General features: G+C 52.2%; 1 protein-coding gene across 3 annotated transcripts in view; it reads right to left on the bottom strand.

Annotated features, from left to right (window-relative positions):
* The window catches only part of ETS1 (ETS proto-oncogene 1, transcription factor), an 86,769-nt gene that overhangs the window by 19,864 nt on the left and 49,255 nt on the right, over positions 1–17,650 (bottom strand). For all 3 annotated transcript variants that reach the window (XM_064173196.1, XM_064173195.1, XM_064173194.1), the window contains 4 exons: positions 8,713–8,832; positions 7,916–8,116; positions 1,688–1,765; positions 584–832 (listed from right to left, as the gene is read on the bottom strand). In XM_064173196.1, coding sequence (XP_064029266.1) covers positions 584–832; positions 1,688–1,765; positions 7,916–8,116; positions 8,713–8,832 — 648 coding nt within the window. The remainder of the gene's footprint in view (positions 1–583; positions 833–1,687; positions 1,766–7,915; positions 8,117–8,712; positions 8,833–17,650) is intronic.

Genomic DNA, 17,650 nt, shown 5'->3' with positions numbered 1-17,650 from the left:
CCAGGCTGCAGCACAAGGGCCTAAGGGCTCCTTCAGCTCTGCCACTGACTCAACCCATGGCATCCTCATCTGCTAATGAAGCACAGGGCTTGGGGTCATCAGAACAGATATCAGTTTGAGCAAGCAGCCTCCAAATCAGTGGAGATCATAGATAAAGACTCTAAATCATGGGGAAAAGGCTCAGGCAGTAATTCCTGATGACAAGTTGTGGAGTTTTGCCTGGTCTCCTAGGAAAAGGAGGTTCAGGCAGCCACACTGCAGTCTTTCCTCCCAGCAACCCTAAAGCCTGCTTCAACTTCCCTCCAGTTTGACATCAAAACCCAGCACCAGCAGTGCTGTGCTGTTGCAGAATGGTGTAAAAACAGGCAGAAAAGAAAGACCTTCTCCATGTTTGCTCTGCAGAGAAAGGCAGGCAGAGCTCAAAGCCACCATGGAATCCAGCTGGCAGCTGACCCTCATCAGCTACATGGCTTCTTTACATTTCAGGATGCCCTGCTGGCCTTGGTCCCCAAAGCACCACCTCCAGAGAAGGGAGGGCAGAACTCAGGAGCTGCAGCAGCCCCTGGCTGGTAGCAGACCTTACCTCTGCTGGCACGGCCCATGCACATGTTGTCTGGCGTCACAACCTCTTGCTTGATGGTGAAGTAGTCTGTCTGCAGGGAGTCTGTCTGCACTGGGTCACGCAGGATGACTGAGGGGTAGTCACTCTCGTACTTGAGGGACAGAAGCTCTTCTGAGCTGATGGGATGGAGGGTCTGGTAGGACTCAGTGATGAAGCTGGGCTCGGAGAACTCGGAGGGAGGCACACACTGTGCGTGCTCAATGCCGTAACCTGTTGGCAGAATGGGAGCGTCAGGAGGAGACCCAAACCAAAGAGCTCGAGGAAACCAGACCATTGCTCCCTCTCCCACCAGTCTCCCAGTGGGATTTGGGGTCTGCAGTGCAAGAGGAGGCTGCCATGGGTATAGAACATCCACTACAAGTGAGCCACAGAGATGGTGGAGTATAGTTGCAGCTATCAAAACCCCTCTCAACTCTGATCAGTGTGCATTAGGCCAAACTCCTCTCTCAGGGGAGCTGCTGGTGGGACAAAGCTGGAAATCATGAAGAGTATTGTCTCAGCAAAGGAGACAACAGGAAAAGAAGTCTCCTTGATGATTGTGACTTCCACAGTCACCTCTCCACACTGAGCAGAGCCTGGAAGCCCAATTCAAGTGAATGGGGCATTCTGCTGGGTCATGAGACACATCAGAGACTTCTAATGCCCCTCAGGAACATCTCCAAACCAACAGCAATGGGAAGTGCAGGAGTCCAGATTGATGACTTGGCCCTTTTCTTCTAGGCTGCTACCCAGCACTCCAGAAGTCAGCCTTCTTCACCCCATTCTCTCCCTTTCTTACTAAGTTTTTTCCCATTCCCAGCATTCTGGAGAGCTGAGGTTACTTCTCAGGTCTGCTAAGCTACAGCTTCAGATGGTGCTGGCAAAATCAGCTTCTGGCACCTCAAGGCAGCCACCAAAAATTTGAGCTGGCTTCTACATTAGACCCAAAACACAAGGAAAGACAAGATGAAACCTCCTGCATGCTCTGCCATGGCACAGCAACAACTCCATGGTGTGTGACAGACCTTTCCTGGACCCTTCCATGCCTGGAAGTCCCAGACTGCCACTGAGAACTGAGACACTTACTAATGAAGTAGTCTGAGGTGTAGCGGGACTCTGGGTACGTCGTGTTGACTCCGTTGGCTGGGAAGGGTTTGACCTCTTCTGCAAAGAGGAGAGGAAGGAAATGTCACAGGTCTGTAGGCACAGGGTGCTTGGCAAGGCTTGGTGAAACACATAGGGCTCTGAACTTCCTAAAGTGGTCCTCCCTGGGTTCAACTGCGACGTTCAAAGGAGCTGAAGCCCCTGAATCACAGCATGGTGTGGGCTGGGAAGGGACCTTTGGTCCAACCCCCCCCTGCTAAAGCAGGGGCACCCACAGCAGCTTGCCCAGGATCACAGTGTCTCTCTCCAGAGAAGGAGACTCCACCACCTCTCTGGGCAGCCTGCTCCAGGCCTCAGCACCCTCACACCAAAGAATTTTCTTGTCACATTCAGATGGAACCTCCTGGGTTCCAGTTTGTGCCCATTGTCCCTTGTCTTGTCCCTGGGCACCTCCTAAAAGAGTCTGGCTCCATCTTCTTGCACCTCAAGGGCCCTTTAGCTCTTGCTGAGGATTGATCAGATCCCCTCTGGGGCTGCTCTTCTCCAAGCTCAACAGCCCCAGGGCTCTCAGCCTTTTCTGCTCAGAGATGCTCCAGACCCCTCAGCATCTTTGCAGCCCTTTGTTGGACTCTCAACAGCAGCTCCCTGTCTGTCTTGAACTGGAGAGCTCAGAACTGGACACAGTACTCCAGATGTGGCCTGACTAGGGCAGAGTAGAGAGGAAGGAGAACCTCCCTTGACATGATGGCCACACTTCTCTTCACACACCCTAGGAAACCACCATTGGCCTTGTTGGCCACCAGGGCACATTGCTGCCTCACAGAGAACTTGTTTTTCCCTGGCAGTCCCACCCAAACAAGTGCTTGATGCTCTGGGGTTCCTCTGGGAATTCTTTCTGCAGATGTGGCCAAATTCAAATACAAGAAACCAGGGCAGCAACATCTTTCTCAAGCAGAGGCACCAGGTGGTTCTGAAACACCAGTTGCATAATTTCCTTGCTTGCCTCCACTTCTGTTGCCTTTTCTTCTCCTGAGGATTGCTTATCACACTTCCACGTCTGAGCTCAGGGAAAAGAACAAACCATATAAGGACTGTTTTCCTGAAAAAAACACTATTTTTAGAGCAGCTGAAGGTGTGTCCAAGGGTACTGGATACCAAAACCAGCTCCTTCTGCCCCAGGTTAATGCTAACTCCCAGCCTAAGCAGAACCTTCGCTCTTACACCCGGTGCAAGCAAGGATCTCATGCCCAGAAAAGCTTTGTCACACTGTCCATCACCCAGCTCCATGGGGTACATGAGGACAGCATGCCCAAGTGGAGCCTTTCTAGAGGTGGCTTTCACTGAGGAGTCACAGAAGCTTTTTGGTGGGAGGAGACCTGTAAGGGAGAATCATGGAATTGCTTTGGTTGCAAGAGACATTGCAGGTATTATCATGGAATCACTTTGGTTAGAAAAGATACTTAAGATACAATGACCTGGGGGTCTGGGGTGATGAAAAGCTCAACAGGAGCCTGCAGTGGGAGTGCAGTCCAGACACAACCCTGTGCTGGGCTGCAGCAAGAGCAGTGTGGGCAGCAGGGCAAGGGAGGGGATTCTGCCCCTTGGCTCTGCTCTCCTCACACCCCACCTGCAGTCCTGAGGGCAGTTCTGGAGCCCCCAGCACAAGCAGGACCTGGAACTGTTAGAGCCAGTCCAGAGGAGGCCATGAAGATGCTCAGAGGGCTGCAGCAGTTCTGCTATGAGCACAGGCTGAGGGAGTTGGGGCTCTGCAGCCTGGAGAAGAGAAGGCTTCCAGGAGACCTTATAGTGGCCTTCCAGTATCTGAAGGGGAGCCAGAAGAAGGCTGGAGAGGGACTATTGACAAGGTCTGGTAATGCCAGGATGAGGAGGAATGGGTTTGAACTGTCAGAGGGGAGATTGAAACTGGGTGTTAGGAAAGGGTTCTTTGCAGTGAGGGTGGTGAGATGCTGGCACAGATCATCCAGGGAGGTTGTAGAGCACAGAATCACCCAATGTGATCTTTGATCACATCCTGTGCTTCTGTGCTCCACAACCTCCCTGGAGGTGTTCAGGACCAGGTTGGATGAGACCTTGAGTAACCTCTAGTGGGAGGTGTCCCTGCCTATGGCAGGAGGTTGGAACTGGCTGAGCTTTGAGGTCCCTTCCAACCTAACCCATTCTATGATGGAATCCTTTTGGTTGGAAGAGACCTTTAAGATAGAATCATGGAACCTTTTCTTGGTTGGAAGAGACTACCAAGTCCCATCTTTAACCCAGCATTGCCAGATCACCACTAAATCATGTCCCTCAACACCACACCTTCATGGCTTTGAAACCCCTCCAGGAATGATGACCTGGATCTCCACTAGGAAGAGCATGGATCACCTCAGATCATTGTTTCTCCTCCTTCTGCTGGCATTTCCAAGCATTTTGGTACCCCTGGGCTTGATGCTGAATTTGCTTTCCCTTGTCAAAGCCTCATTGCTCCCACCCTGACCAGTTCTTCCCTGCACACCTTACTCATTCCAGCACAGTGTGTGGACAGAGATACTGGCAGGGGAGAATTCATTTCCATTGCAGAAGGTAACCAAAATAAAAAGCCTCACAAGACAACCTGGGGTTATGTTTTCTTTCTGCTGAGGTTGGAGAGAAGCAGACTGAAGATACAGCACATTTGCTTGTGAGGGAGCCTAAGTTTGGCCCCATCATCTCCTGGGGATTGGAGGGTGGAAAATATTCCCTGACAAGGAGAAGGGTTTGTGCAAACAGAGACCTGATGAGAAACGTTCTTGTCCTCTCCCCACGGTGTCTGCCAAGGGGCAGGGTGGGTGACCACAGAGAAAAGGGAGAGACCTTCATCTAGGCTTACAGTCAAGCAGAGGGCACTGCTGACTGCTGGTAACTGAGGAGGTTATTTTAAGAAGGAATATGGAAAAAGAAAAGAAGAGGCCTGAAAATACCCAAACCCAGGCAGGGATCGCCCATCTGCTGCCGGTTTTAGGCTGAGGTCCATGAGTCACGCTCAGAAAGCTCTCACAAGGGAGCTGAAGGGACAGCAAGGTCACAGCCTGTCCCAGCATGACCCAGCTGTAGGTAAAGCCAAACCTTTTTGGGGTTAACCACCAATCCCAGCACCAATACCCCCAAGGGATGATGGTGGCTGGCTGGAGAAGTTGGAAGAGAAGGGGACTGGCAAGCTGGGCTGACTCCACGGCTGACCCTGGGGAAACCTTGACCTCTTTGTGCTTCACATCTCCAGCTGCAAAGTGGAGGCAACATCTCCTCCTGTGTGGGGCAGGGACAATTTTCCATGTTATGTTTGTAAAGCACCAGCAGCTCTTGTCAGGGGGCTGGAGATGTCCTACCAGACACACAAGTCCCATGACTTACAGGGAAAAGAAATCAGGGCTTGGGGTGAGGCTGTTTGCTTCTTGGAAGCTACACTCCAAATACATCACAGATATTGCCCTTCTGGGAACTGTGCTATGAAGCCACCAGAGAAGCCACTGCTCAGCTTATGCAAGAAGTGACAAAGCCACCAGCAAAACAGAGACTTCTTGGTTCCTAGACCTGCAGCAGGAGTGTGTGACACAAAGAACTTCAGCTTTATCCTTTTTCATCCTTTAGGATGAAAAGCTGCAACAGGCACAAAGATTTGCAGCACACCAAAAGCCTCTGCAGCAGGTTGTGTCACAAATGAATTATAGGATCATAGAGTTTGGGTTGGAAGGACCTTAAAGATTATCTCCTTCCAATCTCCTGCCATGGGCACAGACACCTCCTACAACACCAGGTTGCTCAGGGCCCCATCCAACCTGGCTTGGAACATCTCCAGGCAACCTGTTCCAATGCCTCAGCACCCTCATGAGGAAGAATTTCTTCTTAATGTCTAACCTCAACCCATATTCCTCCAATTTACAGCCATTACCCCTTGTCCTGCCACCCCATGCCTTTGTCAAAACTCTCTCCAGCTCTCCTGTGGCTCCTTCAAATACTGGGAGGCTCCTCCCAAGACCCTCACTTCTCCAGGCTGAACAAGCCCAACTCTCAGCCTGTCTTCATTCTCCAGTGTTCTCATCAGATTGGAATGGGTTGCCCAGGGAGCTGGTGGAGTCTCCATCCCTGGGAGTGTTGGAGCTAAGCCTGGCTGGGGCACTTAGTGCCATGGTCTGGTTGATTGGGCAGGGCTGGGTGCTAGGTTGGGCTGGCTGAGCTTGGAGCTCTCTTCCAACCCGCTTGATTCTGTGATTCGTGTCCCTCCTCTGGATTTGCTCCAACAGCTCCATGTCCTTCTGATGTTCCATGCTCCAGAGCTGGACACAGTATTAGAGCTGAGGTCCCCCAGAGTGAAGCAGAGGAGCTGAATCCCCTCTCTTGCCCTCTGTCTATGCTGCTGGAGATGCAGCCCAGGAGATGGTTTGCTTTTTGTGCTGAAGAAGGGCTGCAAGGAGGCAGAGCTAAGTTCCAAGTGATGGGTTAGAACTAGGAGAAATTGGCCTGACCTCGACGTTTTGCTTTGTTTGCTTAAGCTGCTGGCTGTTGATACAAGCACTCAATAAAAATGATGTGAAAGGAGAAGGAGAGGACAGAGGCAAAGAGTCAGAAAAACAGCAGCCAGAGCCTGGGAAGAGCCATGTTTACCTTCTGCAAACCACAGGTAGCAGCAAAATTAGTAATCAGCAATTAACATCCATTTGTCAATGGTTTCCTGGAAGGCAGAACTTTGCCCCCCTCCCCTTCCTGCCACCAGCACAGGGGCTCTGACAAGCACACAGGGTCAGGATGACAACATAAGGGATATTCCAGGAAAGCAAACAGCTGTGGGCAAGAGGGAGCTAGAGAAAGAGGTGAGGTTTGCTGCTGCTCCTGGCACAGTGGAAGGTGTTAAGCTCTTCACCTGCTCTTTACCAACCATCCCAGGATAAGTGTCCCTTGGGCATCTGTGAGAACCAACACCCAGGAGGGATGGGATCCAGCCAGAGGGCAAGCTGGAGAAGTGACAATAAGTGAACTTCATGAGGTTCAACAGTACCAAGTGCAAGGTTCTACACGTGGGTAGCAGTGACCTCTGGAATCAACACAGGCTGGGTGGGAAGGGCTGGAGAGCAACCCTGTGGAGAAGCACTTGGAGATGCTTGGGGGTGCAAAGCTGGACACTGCCAGCTCAGCACCAGCCTGTCCTGGGCTGATCCATAGCAGCCTGGGCTGCAGGGACAGGGAGGGGATTCTGACCCTCTGCTGGAGTCCTCCCCTGCAGTGCTAGGCCAAACTCTACAGCTCTCAGCACAGACAGGCACCTATTGGAGTGTGGGCAGAGGAGGCCACAGCAATGATGGGAGGGCTGGAAGCCCTCAGCTGTAAGGACAGGCTAAGAGAGTTGGGGTTGTTCATCTTGGAGAATAAAAGGCTCCAGGGAGACCTTCTGGTGGCCTCTGAAGATTTGAAGAAAGCTGGGGACAGCCCAAAGCAGGGCCTGTTGTGACAGGATGAGGGGTGATGGTTTGAAATTAAAAGAAGGAGATTCAGATGGGAAAGAAGGAAGAAATTCTTTACAGTGAGCATGGTGAGAGCCTGTCCCAGGTTGCCCAGAGAGGTGGTAAAAGCCTGATCCCTGCAACCCTTCCAAGTCAGGTTGTTTGGGGCTCTGAGCAACCTGCTCCACCTGCAGATGTCCCTGCTGGCTGCAGGGGTGGGGGTGGACTAGACAAACTTTAAAGGTCCCTTCCCACCCAAACCATCCCATGATGCTACGATACGTCAGTGTGCATGAACCCTGTCAGTGCACATTACCACCCTGGAATGTTGTCACACAGGGAATGGGAAATTAGGGTGGGATTTGGGTGGGATTGCTGTACTCAGTTCTACCAGAGGAAGTAGTAAAATTCATGATGGGAGCTGAATGAGCTGAGGAAGAAAGCTTTGGAAAATCCCACCATGGTTTCCAGGCAGGTCGAGTGTCCCTGCCCACTGTGGACTCCTGCCAAGCAGGCACTGCAAACACCCTTCCTCTTTCAAGCACCGCCAGGATTTGCATCCCACTTCCATTTGGGATCTCCATTTGAAACCATAATGGAAAGTTGGGCTTTGAAAGCTGCTTTTAATGGGATCAAAGCTCAAATTGAACATCTCAACCAAAGTTGAGCCAAGCTTTTTGGAAAGAGCCCAAATCAGGCTAGCCAGGATGGCCTGAGCCCTTCTTCCAGCACTCACCTTTCTGCAGGATCTCCAGATGTTCCCAAAGGATATCTCCCACAAAGTCAGGTGCTAGCTCCAGGAAGCACTCCTTGCCCAGGGCACAGAGGGCAGCTCCATTCATGCAGAACTTCTGGAAATCCACTCCCTTCAAGCTGAACTCGTTCACTGCCCACATCACCCAGTCCCGTACGTGCGTCTCCGTCCACTGCTGGGGATCTGGGCGTAGAAGAGATCCACTGATGAGCAACCATGAGCCACTTCCCCAGGGAAAGAGTGCTGCAGCTGCTCTGCACTTCCACAGCCCAACATCCCATGGCCAGTCCACTGGCATCAGAAGGGTAAAATCACATCCCCAGTTTGGATCAGCCCTATTACAGATCTATATCCCACAAGGAATGAGCTTGGGATTTGTTTGGGACTTCACAACCCCACCAGCCCCCCAAACTCCTTCTCCCACCTGTTTCTCCACCTGCCTTGGTTTCTCCCTATCCTCAGCTTCCAGTAAAAGGTTTCTGCTCCTTCTCTGTGAAATAGAGATGACTTGCAAATAGAAGTTCTGGAGCTGCCTCCAAAGGAGCAGGTCTCCAGAGCCTCAAGAGCAGTCATCCAGCACAGACAGACACAATCCTTCAGACAGGTGTAGTTTGTAACTAGCACTGAAAGCTTTTCCCTGCATGTCCAGACTATTCCAGCTAAAAACCTGAGGTAAAAAAAATGAGGCAAAACTGCATGAAGAGGAAGATGAGATGTGGAGAAGAGCAGGCAGGCAGGAGGACAGGAGCTCTGTGGCTCCCTGGGGAGCCATGGCTTACCTTTGGGGATTCCTAGGCGCTGCTGCTCCTTTGCAAAGCCACTGAAGGTGGCTTTCAATGCCTGAGACATCATTTCTTTGCTGCTGGGAGTTAACAAAGGCACATCTGCACATTCCATGTCTGCAAGAAGCAGGAGAGAAAAATGACCATGAGGAGGTGGGCCTGGGAAAGACAACAGGAGTTGTGCTGGTCAGGAAAACAAAGATAACTTCTTTACTGTTGGAATTTTCACACTCAGAACCTCTAACCCAATGGCTAAACCCTGCAAGACCATGAGCAGGTTCTTAAGCACCAGAAGAGGAACCTTAGCTTATAAAAATCCTGTAGTTAGAATCATAGAATGGTTCAGGTTGGAAGGGACCTCAAAGCGCAGTCAGTTCCAACCCCCTGCCATAGGCAGGGACACCTCCCACTAGAACAGGTTGCTCAAGGCCTCATCCAACCTGGTCCTGAACACCTCCATGGAGGTTGTGGAGCACAGAAGCACAGGATGTGATCAAAGATCACATTGGGTGATTCTGTGCTCCACAACCTCCCTGGGCAACCTGTGCCAGCATCTCACCACTCTCACTGCAAAGAACCCATTCCTAACATCTCCTCTCTGCCAATTTAAACCCATTGTCATCACATGCTGTCATCACAAGACCTTGTCAGTAGTCCCTCTCTAGCCTTCCTGTAGCCCACTTCAGATACTGGATGGCCACTATAAGGTCTCCTGGAAGCCTTCTCTTCTCCAGGCTTGTAGCCTGTCTCCATAGCAGAGCTGCTGCAGCCCTCTGAGCATCTTCATGGCCTCCTCTGGGCTGGCTCTAACAGATCCATATCCTTCTTGTGTTGGGGGCTGCAGAACTGCACACAGGACTTAAAGAATACAAACAAGTCCTGGTTTCATGGTACACAGTATCTCCACACAAGCCAACCATGAGTGATCACAGAATTGCTTTGGTTGGAAAAGATCTCTAAGATCAGCCAGTCCAACCATCACCCCAACACCACCATGGCCATTAAACCATGTCCCCAAGTGCCATGGCCACAGGTTTCTTAACACCTCCAGGGATGGTGACTCCACCACCTCCCTCAGCAGCCTGTTCCAAGGCCTGGCCACTCTTTCCATAAAGATTTTTTTCCTAATGGCCAAAGACCTTTCCAGCCACCAGGCTGCTGGGCTTCAGCACCTCAGGTGGCATCTGGAGCCTGGGAGATAGCAGAAGGTCCAGGTGAAAATGAGGGTGGTGTCTCACACCAGGGTGAACAAGCAAGCAAGGAGAAAAGCACCTCTGAATTCCCACTGCACCTCTGGGCAGCCCAGCCCAAAGAAAGGCAAAAGGAAAATATGAATGGTAAAGAATCCCAGGCAGTGCTGGGAAAAGCAAAGCTGAGCAAGACGAAGGAGCAGCAGAAAAGCCATTGGAGGAGGGAGGGAAAACAAAGAGCTGGAAAATCCCACATTAGCCCCAAATGACATCACGAGCAGCCCATGGCACCGCCACTCAGGGTGAGTCACCAAACAATGCTCAGCCACCCCCCAGGGACAGCTCGGGGCCAGGCCTTGGAGTAACTCCTGAGGAGCAGCAAACTCCTTCCTTGCTTTTTATTTTGTTTAAGTTGTTTCTAATTTGGAAGCAGGCAGCAGGTCGGAGCCAAAGCCTTTTTAAACAACAGCAACCATCTAAACAAAGCCTTCTCCATCCGAGTAGAGGTTTGGCTCCTGGGAGCATTCCTGAAAAATCTCCTTTCAGAAAAGCCTCACACAAGAACCATCTCAAGTGACTGAACTTCAGCAGCCTCATAAGCCTGCTCTCCACTGCCTCTCTCAGCATCCTGCCTTGGGTCAGCAATTGTGTGACCAGCAGGACCAGGGCAGGGATTGTCCCCCTGACCTCAGCACTCCAAGTCCCATCTTGAATACTGGGGCCCTCAGCCCAAGAAGGGCATTGAGGAGCTGGAGTGGGTCCAGAAAGGGGCAGTGAAGCTGACAAAGGGTCTGGAGAATAGGGCTGGTGAGGAGCAGCTGAGCCAGCTGGGGTTGTTTGGGCTGGAAGAGAGAAGGCTGAGGGGAGACCTCATTACTCTCTACAGCTACATGAAAAGGGGCTGGAGCCAGGAGGAGGTTGGTCTTTTCTCCCAAGGAACGATATGACAAGAGGAAACAGCCTCAAGTTGCACCAGGGCAGGTTTAGGTTGGACATGAGCAACAATTTCTTCCCCAAAAGGGCTGTCAAGGCCTGGCACAAGCTGCCCAGGGTGGTGCTGGAGTCCCCAAACAGCTGTGGTGATGTGGTGCTGAGGGACATGGGTTAGTGGTGACCTGGCAGCGCTGGGTTAATGGTTGGACTTGATGATCTCAGAGTTCTTTTGCAACCTTAATGATTCTGTGATTGTGTGAAATTGCACTTCATTATCTACTGAGTATAGCTGGAGAGGGCACTGAAAAAGAAGCAGGCAGCCTCCCTATCTGTGTTCTCCATCTGCTGCTCTGAGATAACACCAGGAGAAAGTGGTTCAGTGCCCCTCTCCCTTCATCCTCATGTTACATCTGAACGCTCTGCTTGCTGTGGTTGCAGAGACCACCCAGGACTCCGCTCCCCTCCGCCGCCCGCTTCAGCAGCACTGCCCTGCTCTGCTCCCCGGTGCGCCGGGAGGAAGAGTCAGAGGTGGGGTAAGCAAACATTTCTAGCCCCAGCTTTAACACTGAACCACTCAGGAAAACCTGGGTGGAGGTGACCTCCTTTGGGCAAGCCACAGAGAGCAGCAGGGCAAGGTGAGGTGGGTGCAAAGCCCTGGTTCTAGCTCTGCGGCTCTCTCTCGCAGATGCCTTGTGCCCTGCAGCAGGATCGGTGGGGTTGGGTCTGCACAGAGCCAGCAAATCAATTTTTCAGTAGCAAGGGGGATAAGGTTTCGGTTGAGTAAGGTGAACGCTGAGCTCTGCACAAACAACATGTCAAAACAGGGATGACTTAAGAGAGAATTCCCAGGGAGAGGTCGTTGGAGAAGCAAGCAGTCTGCTCCCAGATGTGGAAGCAAAGAGCCAAAGGCAGGTCCGTTTAAACACCGAAATGTGCATTTCAAGGCATCTCCTTCACACAGAGGGGAAGGCAGCTCGGAAGTACATCAAGTCCAAGCACCTCACACTCAATTCAGAGTTGAAACCTCATCTCTTCCCCACCCCCCCACCCCCCCCCACCCGCCCCTCCTAGACCATAGCTGCCAGTTAAAAGTTCTTCAGAAGACAAAGCAGCCCAAAAGCCCCCAGCCTGCTGGCAAGCCTTGTTTGAGTCAGCAGTGTCCCACATCTATAGAGCAGCTCACACATGTGAAACTAAACGTGCTGGTAAACCTCTGCAGATGTGTTTGTGGACATGTCTGGGCTGTGTGAGCTGGAAGAGATGCTGAGGACACAAAGCTTTTCATCTGAATTCTGCCTCTGTGAGTTTGAGCTCCTGAATTTACCTAAATATGCTAATCTCTGCATGGCCAGGGAGTGGGATTGGCTTTACTCAGCTCTGCATGACACAACTTTGCTGGCTGCAAGGGAGGAGAATCAGGCTGTGGTGATGTCCTCCAGCACCCACAAATCCTTTGCCTTCGGTTTGGGATGTTTAAAGGCCAGAGCCAAACAGAATTTTGGTACCAAAAGCTTAGCTTAGCTCCTTGGGTTTCAGCTTTCCCTGCCATCCAAAAGCTCTTTCCAAGATTTTAATCAAATCTTGCACAAATCAAAGATCTTTTGTGGCCCTCCTGCTGTCACAAAGCACACGTGCATGCACACACATGGCCTTGGATGGAGCGTGGGGGAACGGCTCTTTCAGAGCATCAAGTCTGGTCATTCCCTAACTCCACCAAGGCTGGTGCCAAGCCACGGCCCCCAGCACCACATCTCTGCCTCTTTTAAACCTCTCCAGAGATGGGGATTCAAACACCTCCCTGGGCAGCCTGTTCCAGGCTCTGAGAACCCACGTGCAGTTTGCTGCCCAGATGCCATCTCCTCATCCTGCGAGGGAGCTGCGTTTGATTTTCCTCTCGGGAGAGCAGGCAGGGTGTTATGGTTTGATTTTTAAATAGTAACAGGAGGTGCAGTCACTCTGGAAAATATTGTCACCAGCATCTCCAGCTGCTGTAGAGCAAAGAGAAAGGAATTTGCCTTGTGGGAAGGCAGAAAGGGACATCTAATCATCTGGCTGCAGCTTTCCAAAGCAAAAAGGGATCTGGGGGCTCACTTGGGCATTTTACAGAGTCGTAGAATCATAGAATCAGGCAGGTTGGAAGAGAGCTCCAAGCTCAGCCAGCCCAACCTAGCACCCAGCCCCAGCCAATCAACCAGACCATGGCACTAAGTGCCCCAGCCAGGCTTGGCTTCAAAACCTCCAGCCACAGCCACTCCACCACCTCCCTGGGCAGCCCATTCCAATGCCAGTCACTCTCTCTGACAACAACTTCCTCTTAACATCCAGCCTAGACCTGCCCTGGCACAACTTGAGACTGTGTCCTCTTGTTCTGTTGCTGGGTGCCTGGCAGAAGAGCCCAACCCCAGCTGGCTATAGTCTCCTTTCAGGTAGTTGTAGGCAGCAATGAGCTCTGCCCTGAGCCTCCTCTTCTGCAGGCTGCACACCCCCAGCTCCCTCAGCCTCTCCAGGGGCAGAAGAACCTCCCTTGTCCTGCTGCCCACACTGCTCCTGAGCCAGCCCAGGATGCCATTGGCTCTCCTGCCCACCTGGCCACACTACTGGCTCATGTTCAGCTCCTCTCTCCCAGCACCCCCAGCTCACTCTCTGCCTGGCTGCTCTCAGCCACTCTGTCCCCAGCCTGTAGTGCTGCTTGGGGTTGTTTTGGCCAAATTGTAGAACCCTGCACTTAGCCTTATTAAATCTCACCCCATTGTCATAGAATGGTTTGGGTTGAAGGAACCTTAAAGGTCATCCAGTTCTAAGGAACCTTAAAGATCATCCAGTTCCAAGCCCCCTGCCATGGGTGGGGACCCCCTCCACTAGATCAGGTTGCTCAAAAGGCTTTATCCACTCTGGCCTTGAACATCCCCAGGAAGAGGTCATTTACAACCTCCCTGGGCAACCTGTTCCAGTGTCTCAGCACCCTCACTGGAAAGAATTTCTCCCTAATCTGAATCTCAAACATCTTGAAGATCTCAAAGGCTTCTCAATCCCAGACTCCTGGATGAAACTCCAGAAAGCCAAGAGAATACTAACAACTCTAACACTGCCAGGAGCCAGCACCACATCAGGAGGATCTACCCAAACCCCAGCACCTTCCTTGTGCGAGATGCTGCCCCAGCAGACGTGAAGCCTGGGAGCAAAGCAGGCAGCAGAAAGGCCAAGCTCACCGAGTTCATCACCCAGGCAAACCTTGACTCTGCTCTCAGCAGGCTGCCCCTCTCTAAACTGCTTCCCCCCCATCTGATCTCTGCGACAGATGATTTACAAACTTTAGGGCTTTTGACCTCGCACGGCAGAGCGGCCACAGCTGATTGCATAAGCACAAGGAAGGGCAGCAAGGGGGGAAAAACCAACAGCCATGCTCTGAGCAGCAGCAGAGGCATTTTTCACCCCAGTTTCCACCCAGGGTCAGTGCCTCTCTAAAGCTCCCCTTGGCCACTCGCTTTTTTTCCCATCGAAAGCCCCAGTGTGTCCCTGTCTGGTCCCTGTTACTTCACCCAGCAGCCTGCGTGTAAATGGATGTACAGCAGGTCAGAGTGGAGCCAGATGACCCAGTGGCCTCCTCCTGCCCCCGCTCTGATGGATGGACACTGAGGTCAGGAACCCAACATGCTGTTGTCTCAGGTAAAAGCTTTGCCCAGCCTCTTCATCCTCCCCTTTCCAGACCTGAGGCTAACATCACTGTATGCTGACACTGTGAACATTTCATGCCCTTTGATGCCTCCAAGAAGCATGAGGAGATGTGTGCTGGTTCCAAAGCAGACTTTTTGGGTAGTCCAGAAAATCATCTCTCTAAGACTCTAACTGGTACCTGTCTCTCTCAAAAGACCTCAGTCCCTGAGCCTTGAACTAGCTGAGGTCCTCCTCTGAGCCACCAGAGACACACTTCAAGGTGTCCGTGGTGCAGGACAATCTCCCACCCTGGATGTCTGTGATGGAGCAGAAGTTTCTCAGAGGCTCAAGAAGGAACACAGGTTTGCTCTGCTGGATTCTTCCTGTGTGCCCACAGTGAGTCTGTGACCACCAAGCCCAAAATTCCCCATCTCCAGCCCACACCAAGTCTGCCTGAGCTCATCCCACTGCTGTGCTGAGCCCCACTCAACCCCAGCCTTCATGAGGACCAAACCCAGGGCAGAGTCAGGGATGGGGGAAGCTGAAGGGTAGAAGATTTCCCAGCAGCTCCCAGCTGCTGGGAAACCTTTCTCAGGATAAGAGGAGGCTGGGGAGAGGGGGTCTGGGAGCTGAGACCCTTCCCACGCTCCCCAGCCAAGCACCATGGAGGCACCACCTCTCCAGGTCGGGTTTCCACCACCGACACCAGGAATCCTCCTTTCTCCCTGGGTCAGCTTTGCCTTCCCCAGGTGCCCCCAGCTTTGGAGCAGGGACACCCGGGCAGCTAACCCCAGCTGAGCCTCCTGTGATTTAGGCAGGATTAGGCAAAAATTTGCCTGCACTTTTGAACTGTTTTCACAAGCGTTGCCTCTCACTCCCACGCAGGAAGCAGGAGAGGAGCCGGCCTGTTCCAATTAGGGCTCCTCGGCCCAAAAGGGCAGAGAAACGCAGGGAAGGGGGGGAAAGGGAAAGCAGGATAGCAAGCTGGAGAAAAGGGAACAGAGGGAAGCAAGGATGGATGGGGAGAAGGGGTGAGCACAGGGTTTGCTGAGGATGGGATGAGATGGGAAGAGAGAGGTGGAGGGCAGGGGAGAGATTTGCTTTCCCTTCGTGCAGCATCTCAGCAGAGATCAGCTCTGCTTCCCTCTCCGAGGAACGGCACAGAAGGCACAAGACATTTGCTATTTTAATTTAAAATGAATATAGTACTTTAAAAGAAAAAAAGTGAAGGGTTTGGCTTTTTTTCCTCCTTTTCTCTCCTTCAAGCAGTGAAAAATAAATATTCTGAGATGAAAGCTGGGCTTCAAGAGAAAAAACAAGAGAGGAAACCAAAAGCCCACTCTGCTTAGCGCTGCAGAAAGCACAACAAAGCCTGCTTTCTTCCGGCGCTCAGCAGCTTTCTTATGGAGATGTGGTGTGTCATGGGGGGCAGAGCTCTGCCCCTAAACGGAGGGACTGAAAACTCCCTTCCCTAAATGCAGAGAAAAGCATTGCTTCCAAGCTGGGGACTCCTGGCACTTAGAGCATCACAGGGAAGGAGGAAGAGGAAAGATTGAGGTGAAGGAGAGATGTTGGGATGCTTTGCTCGGTCTCAGGGTTTGGGGTGAATTGCTTCAGCCCTCTGTAAAACGGAGACAACTTTGCTTGGGTGTAAGCTTGGTAGATGAAGGTGCTCAGGGGAGATGTGCCCGTGAGGAAGACTGGACACAAAAAGGTGAGGCAGTGTTTGTTTCCTGGTGAGGAAGCAGGCACAGCAGGAGCAGGTGAAAGGATGCTTCACCCACTACCAAAGTCTCAGGCTCTGCTCTCCAAGCCTGCTGCCCTCCTTCAGGCTTCTTTCCACTCCCTCTCTCTCTCCCAGCTATATGATGTGGGTGTTGGACGGAGATCCTGGGAAAGCAGCATCCCCTCCAGTCCCAGGAGCTCGCAGGGGAACGGCAACTTGGTGCTTGGTCCTCCCTGGCTCTTGTGGGGAGAAGAGGGAAAGAAGTGCTAGAGAAACCCCTGGACTGAAGCGACACAAAACCACAGGGCCTGAGTCAACGCTTGCTGCTGTGATGAGAACACTTCCCCAGCCTCAGCAGCAGGACAGCACCTATGGTTCATAGTCCTGCAGCAGAGCTCTCCTTGGCAGGGAGCTTTGCTCTGTCTCCCCCATCTCAGCTGCTTGGAAGGAGCACAGATGGATGCAAACAAGCAAGCATCAGCCACCTCTGAGCTTGGGGCCCACGGCCATGGTCTAACAAAGCTCGACCAAACTATGCAAAGTAGTCAGCAGAAAGATCTTTCCACCAAGACAAGGAAGCAGCAGAGGTGAAGCTGTGCTATGAGGCCACCACTGTTAACTCAGTGCAAGTCCCCCCTCACCAAGGCAAACACGCCTGAGTCAGCTTCCAAATGGCATCAAGTTTAACAGCATCTCAACTACCAGCTTCCCAAGTCTTTGGTGAAGCCTGCAGCCTGATGGCAGAGCCTGGAGCTAATCACACCCCTGTGGAGGCTAAGCTCACAGCTCGGGAGGCTGCAGCCACCAGAAAGGCAGTGAGGAACAACCTTCACCTGCTCAAATCACTCCTGCTCTTGAGTTGAAGCATCTTCTTGCATTGCTCAAGCCCTCAGCAGCTTTCACCATCCCAGTTTCACAGAATCATAGAATGCACTGGGTTGGAAGAGGCCCTTAAAAGTCATCTGGTCCAACCCTCCTGCAGTAAGCAGGGACAACCCCAACTAGATAAGGTTGCTCAGAGCCACATCAAGCCTGACCTGGAACATCTCCACAGACAAGGCCTTCACTACCTCCCTGGGCAACCTGTTCTAGCCTTCCATCATCCTCGTGATAACTAACTTCTTCCTAAGGTCCAGCCTGAACCTGCCCTGCTCCAGTTTCAAACAACTGCCTCTCACCCTATCACTACAAGCCCTCCTAAGTCCCTCCCCAGCTCTCCTGCAGCCACTGTCAAGCACTGGTGAGCTGCTCTCAGGTCCCCCTAGGAGTCTTCTCTTCTCCAGGCTGACCAGCGCCAACTCTCAGTCTGTCAAACAGCCAGAGTGTCCCCCTCTGGAAGCGGCTTGGGAGCTCACTTCCAGGCTGGTTGGAGTCTCGTCGTTCCTCAGCAGGGCTGGGAGCACCCTCCCCGCCTTGCACAGCGCTAATTGGC

The sequence above is a fragment of the Pogoniulus pusillus genome, chromosome 38, assembly GCF_015220805.1.
Source record: "Pogoniulus pusillus isolate bPogPus1 chromosome 38, bPogPus1.pri, whole genome shotgun sequence".
NCBI classification, from domain to species: Eukaryota; Metazoa; Chordata; class Aves; order Piciformes; family Lybiidae; genus Pogoniulus; species Pogoniulus pusillus.
The sequence above is the reverse complement of the archived record's forward strand: the minus strand, read 5'-3'. Positions and strand labels throughout refer to the sequence as shown.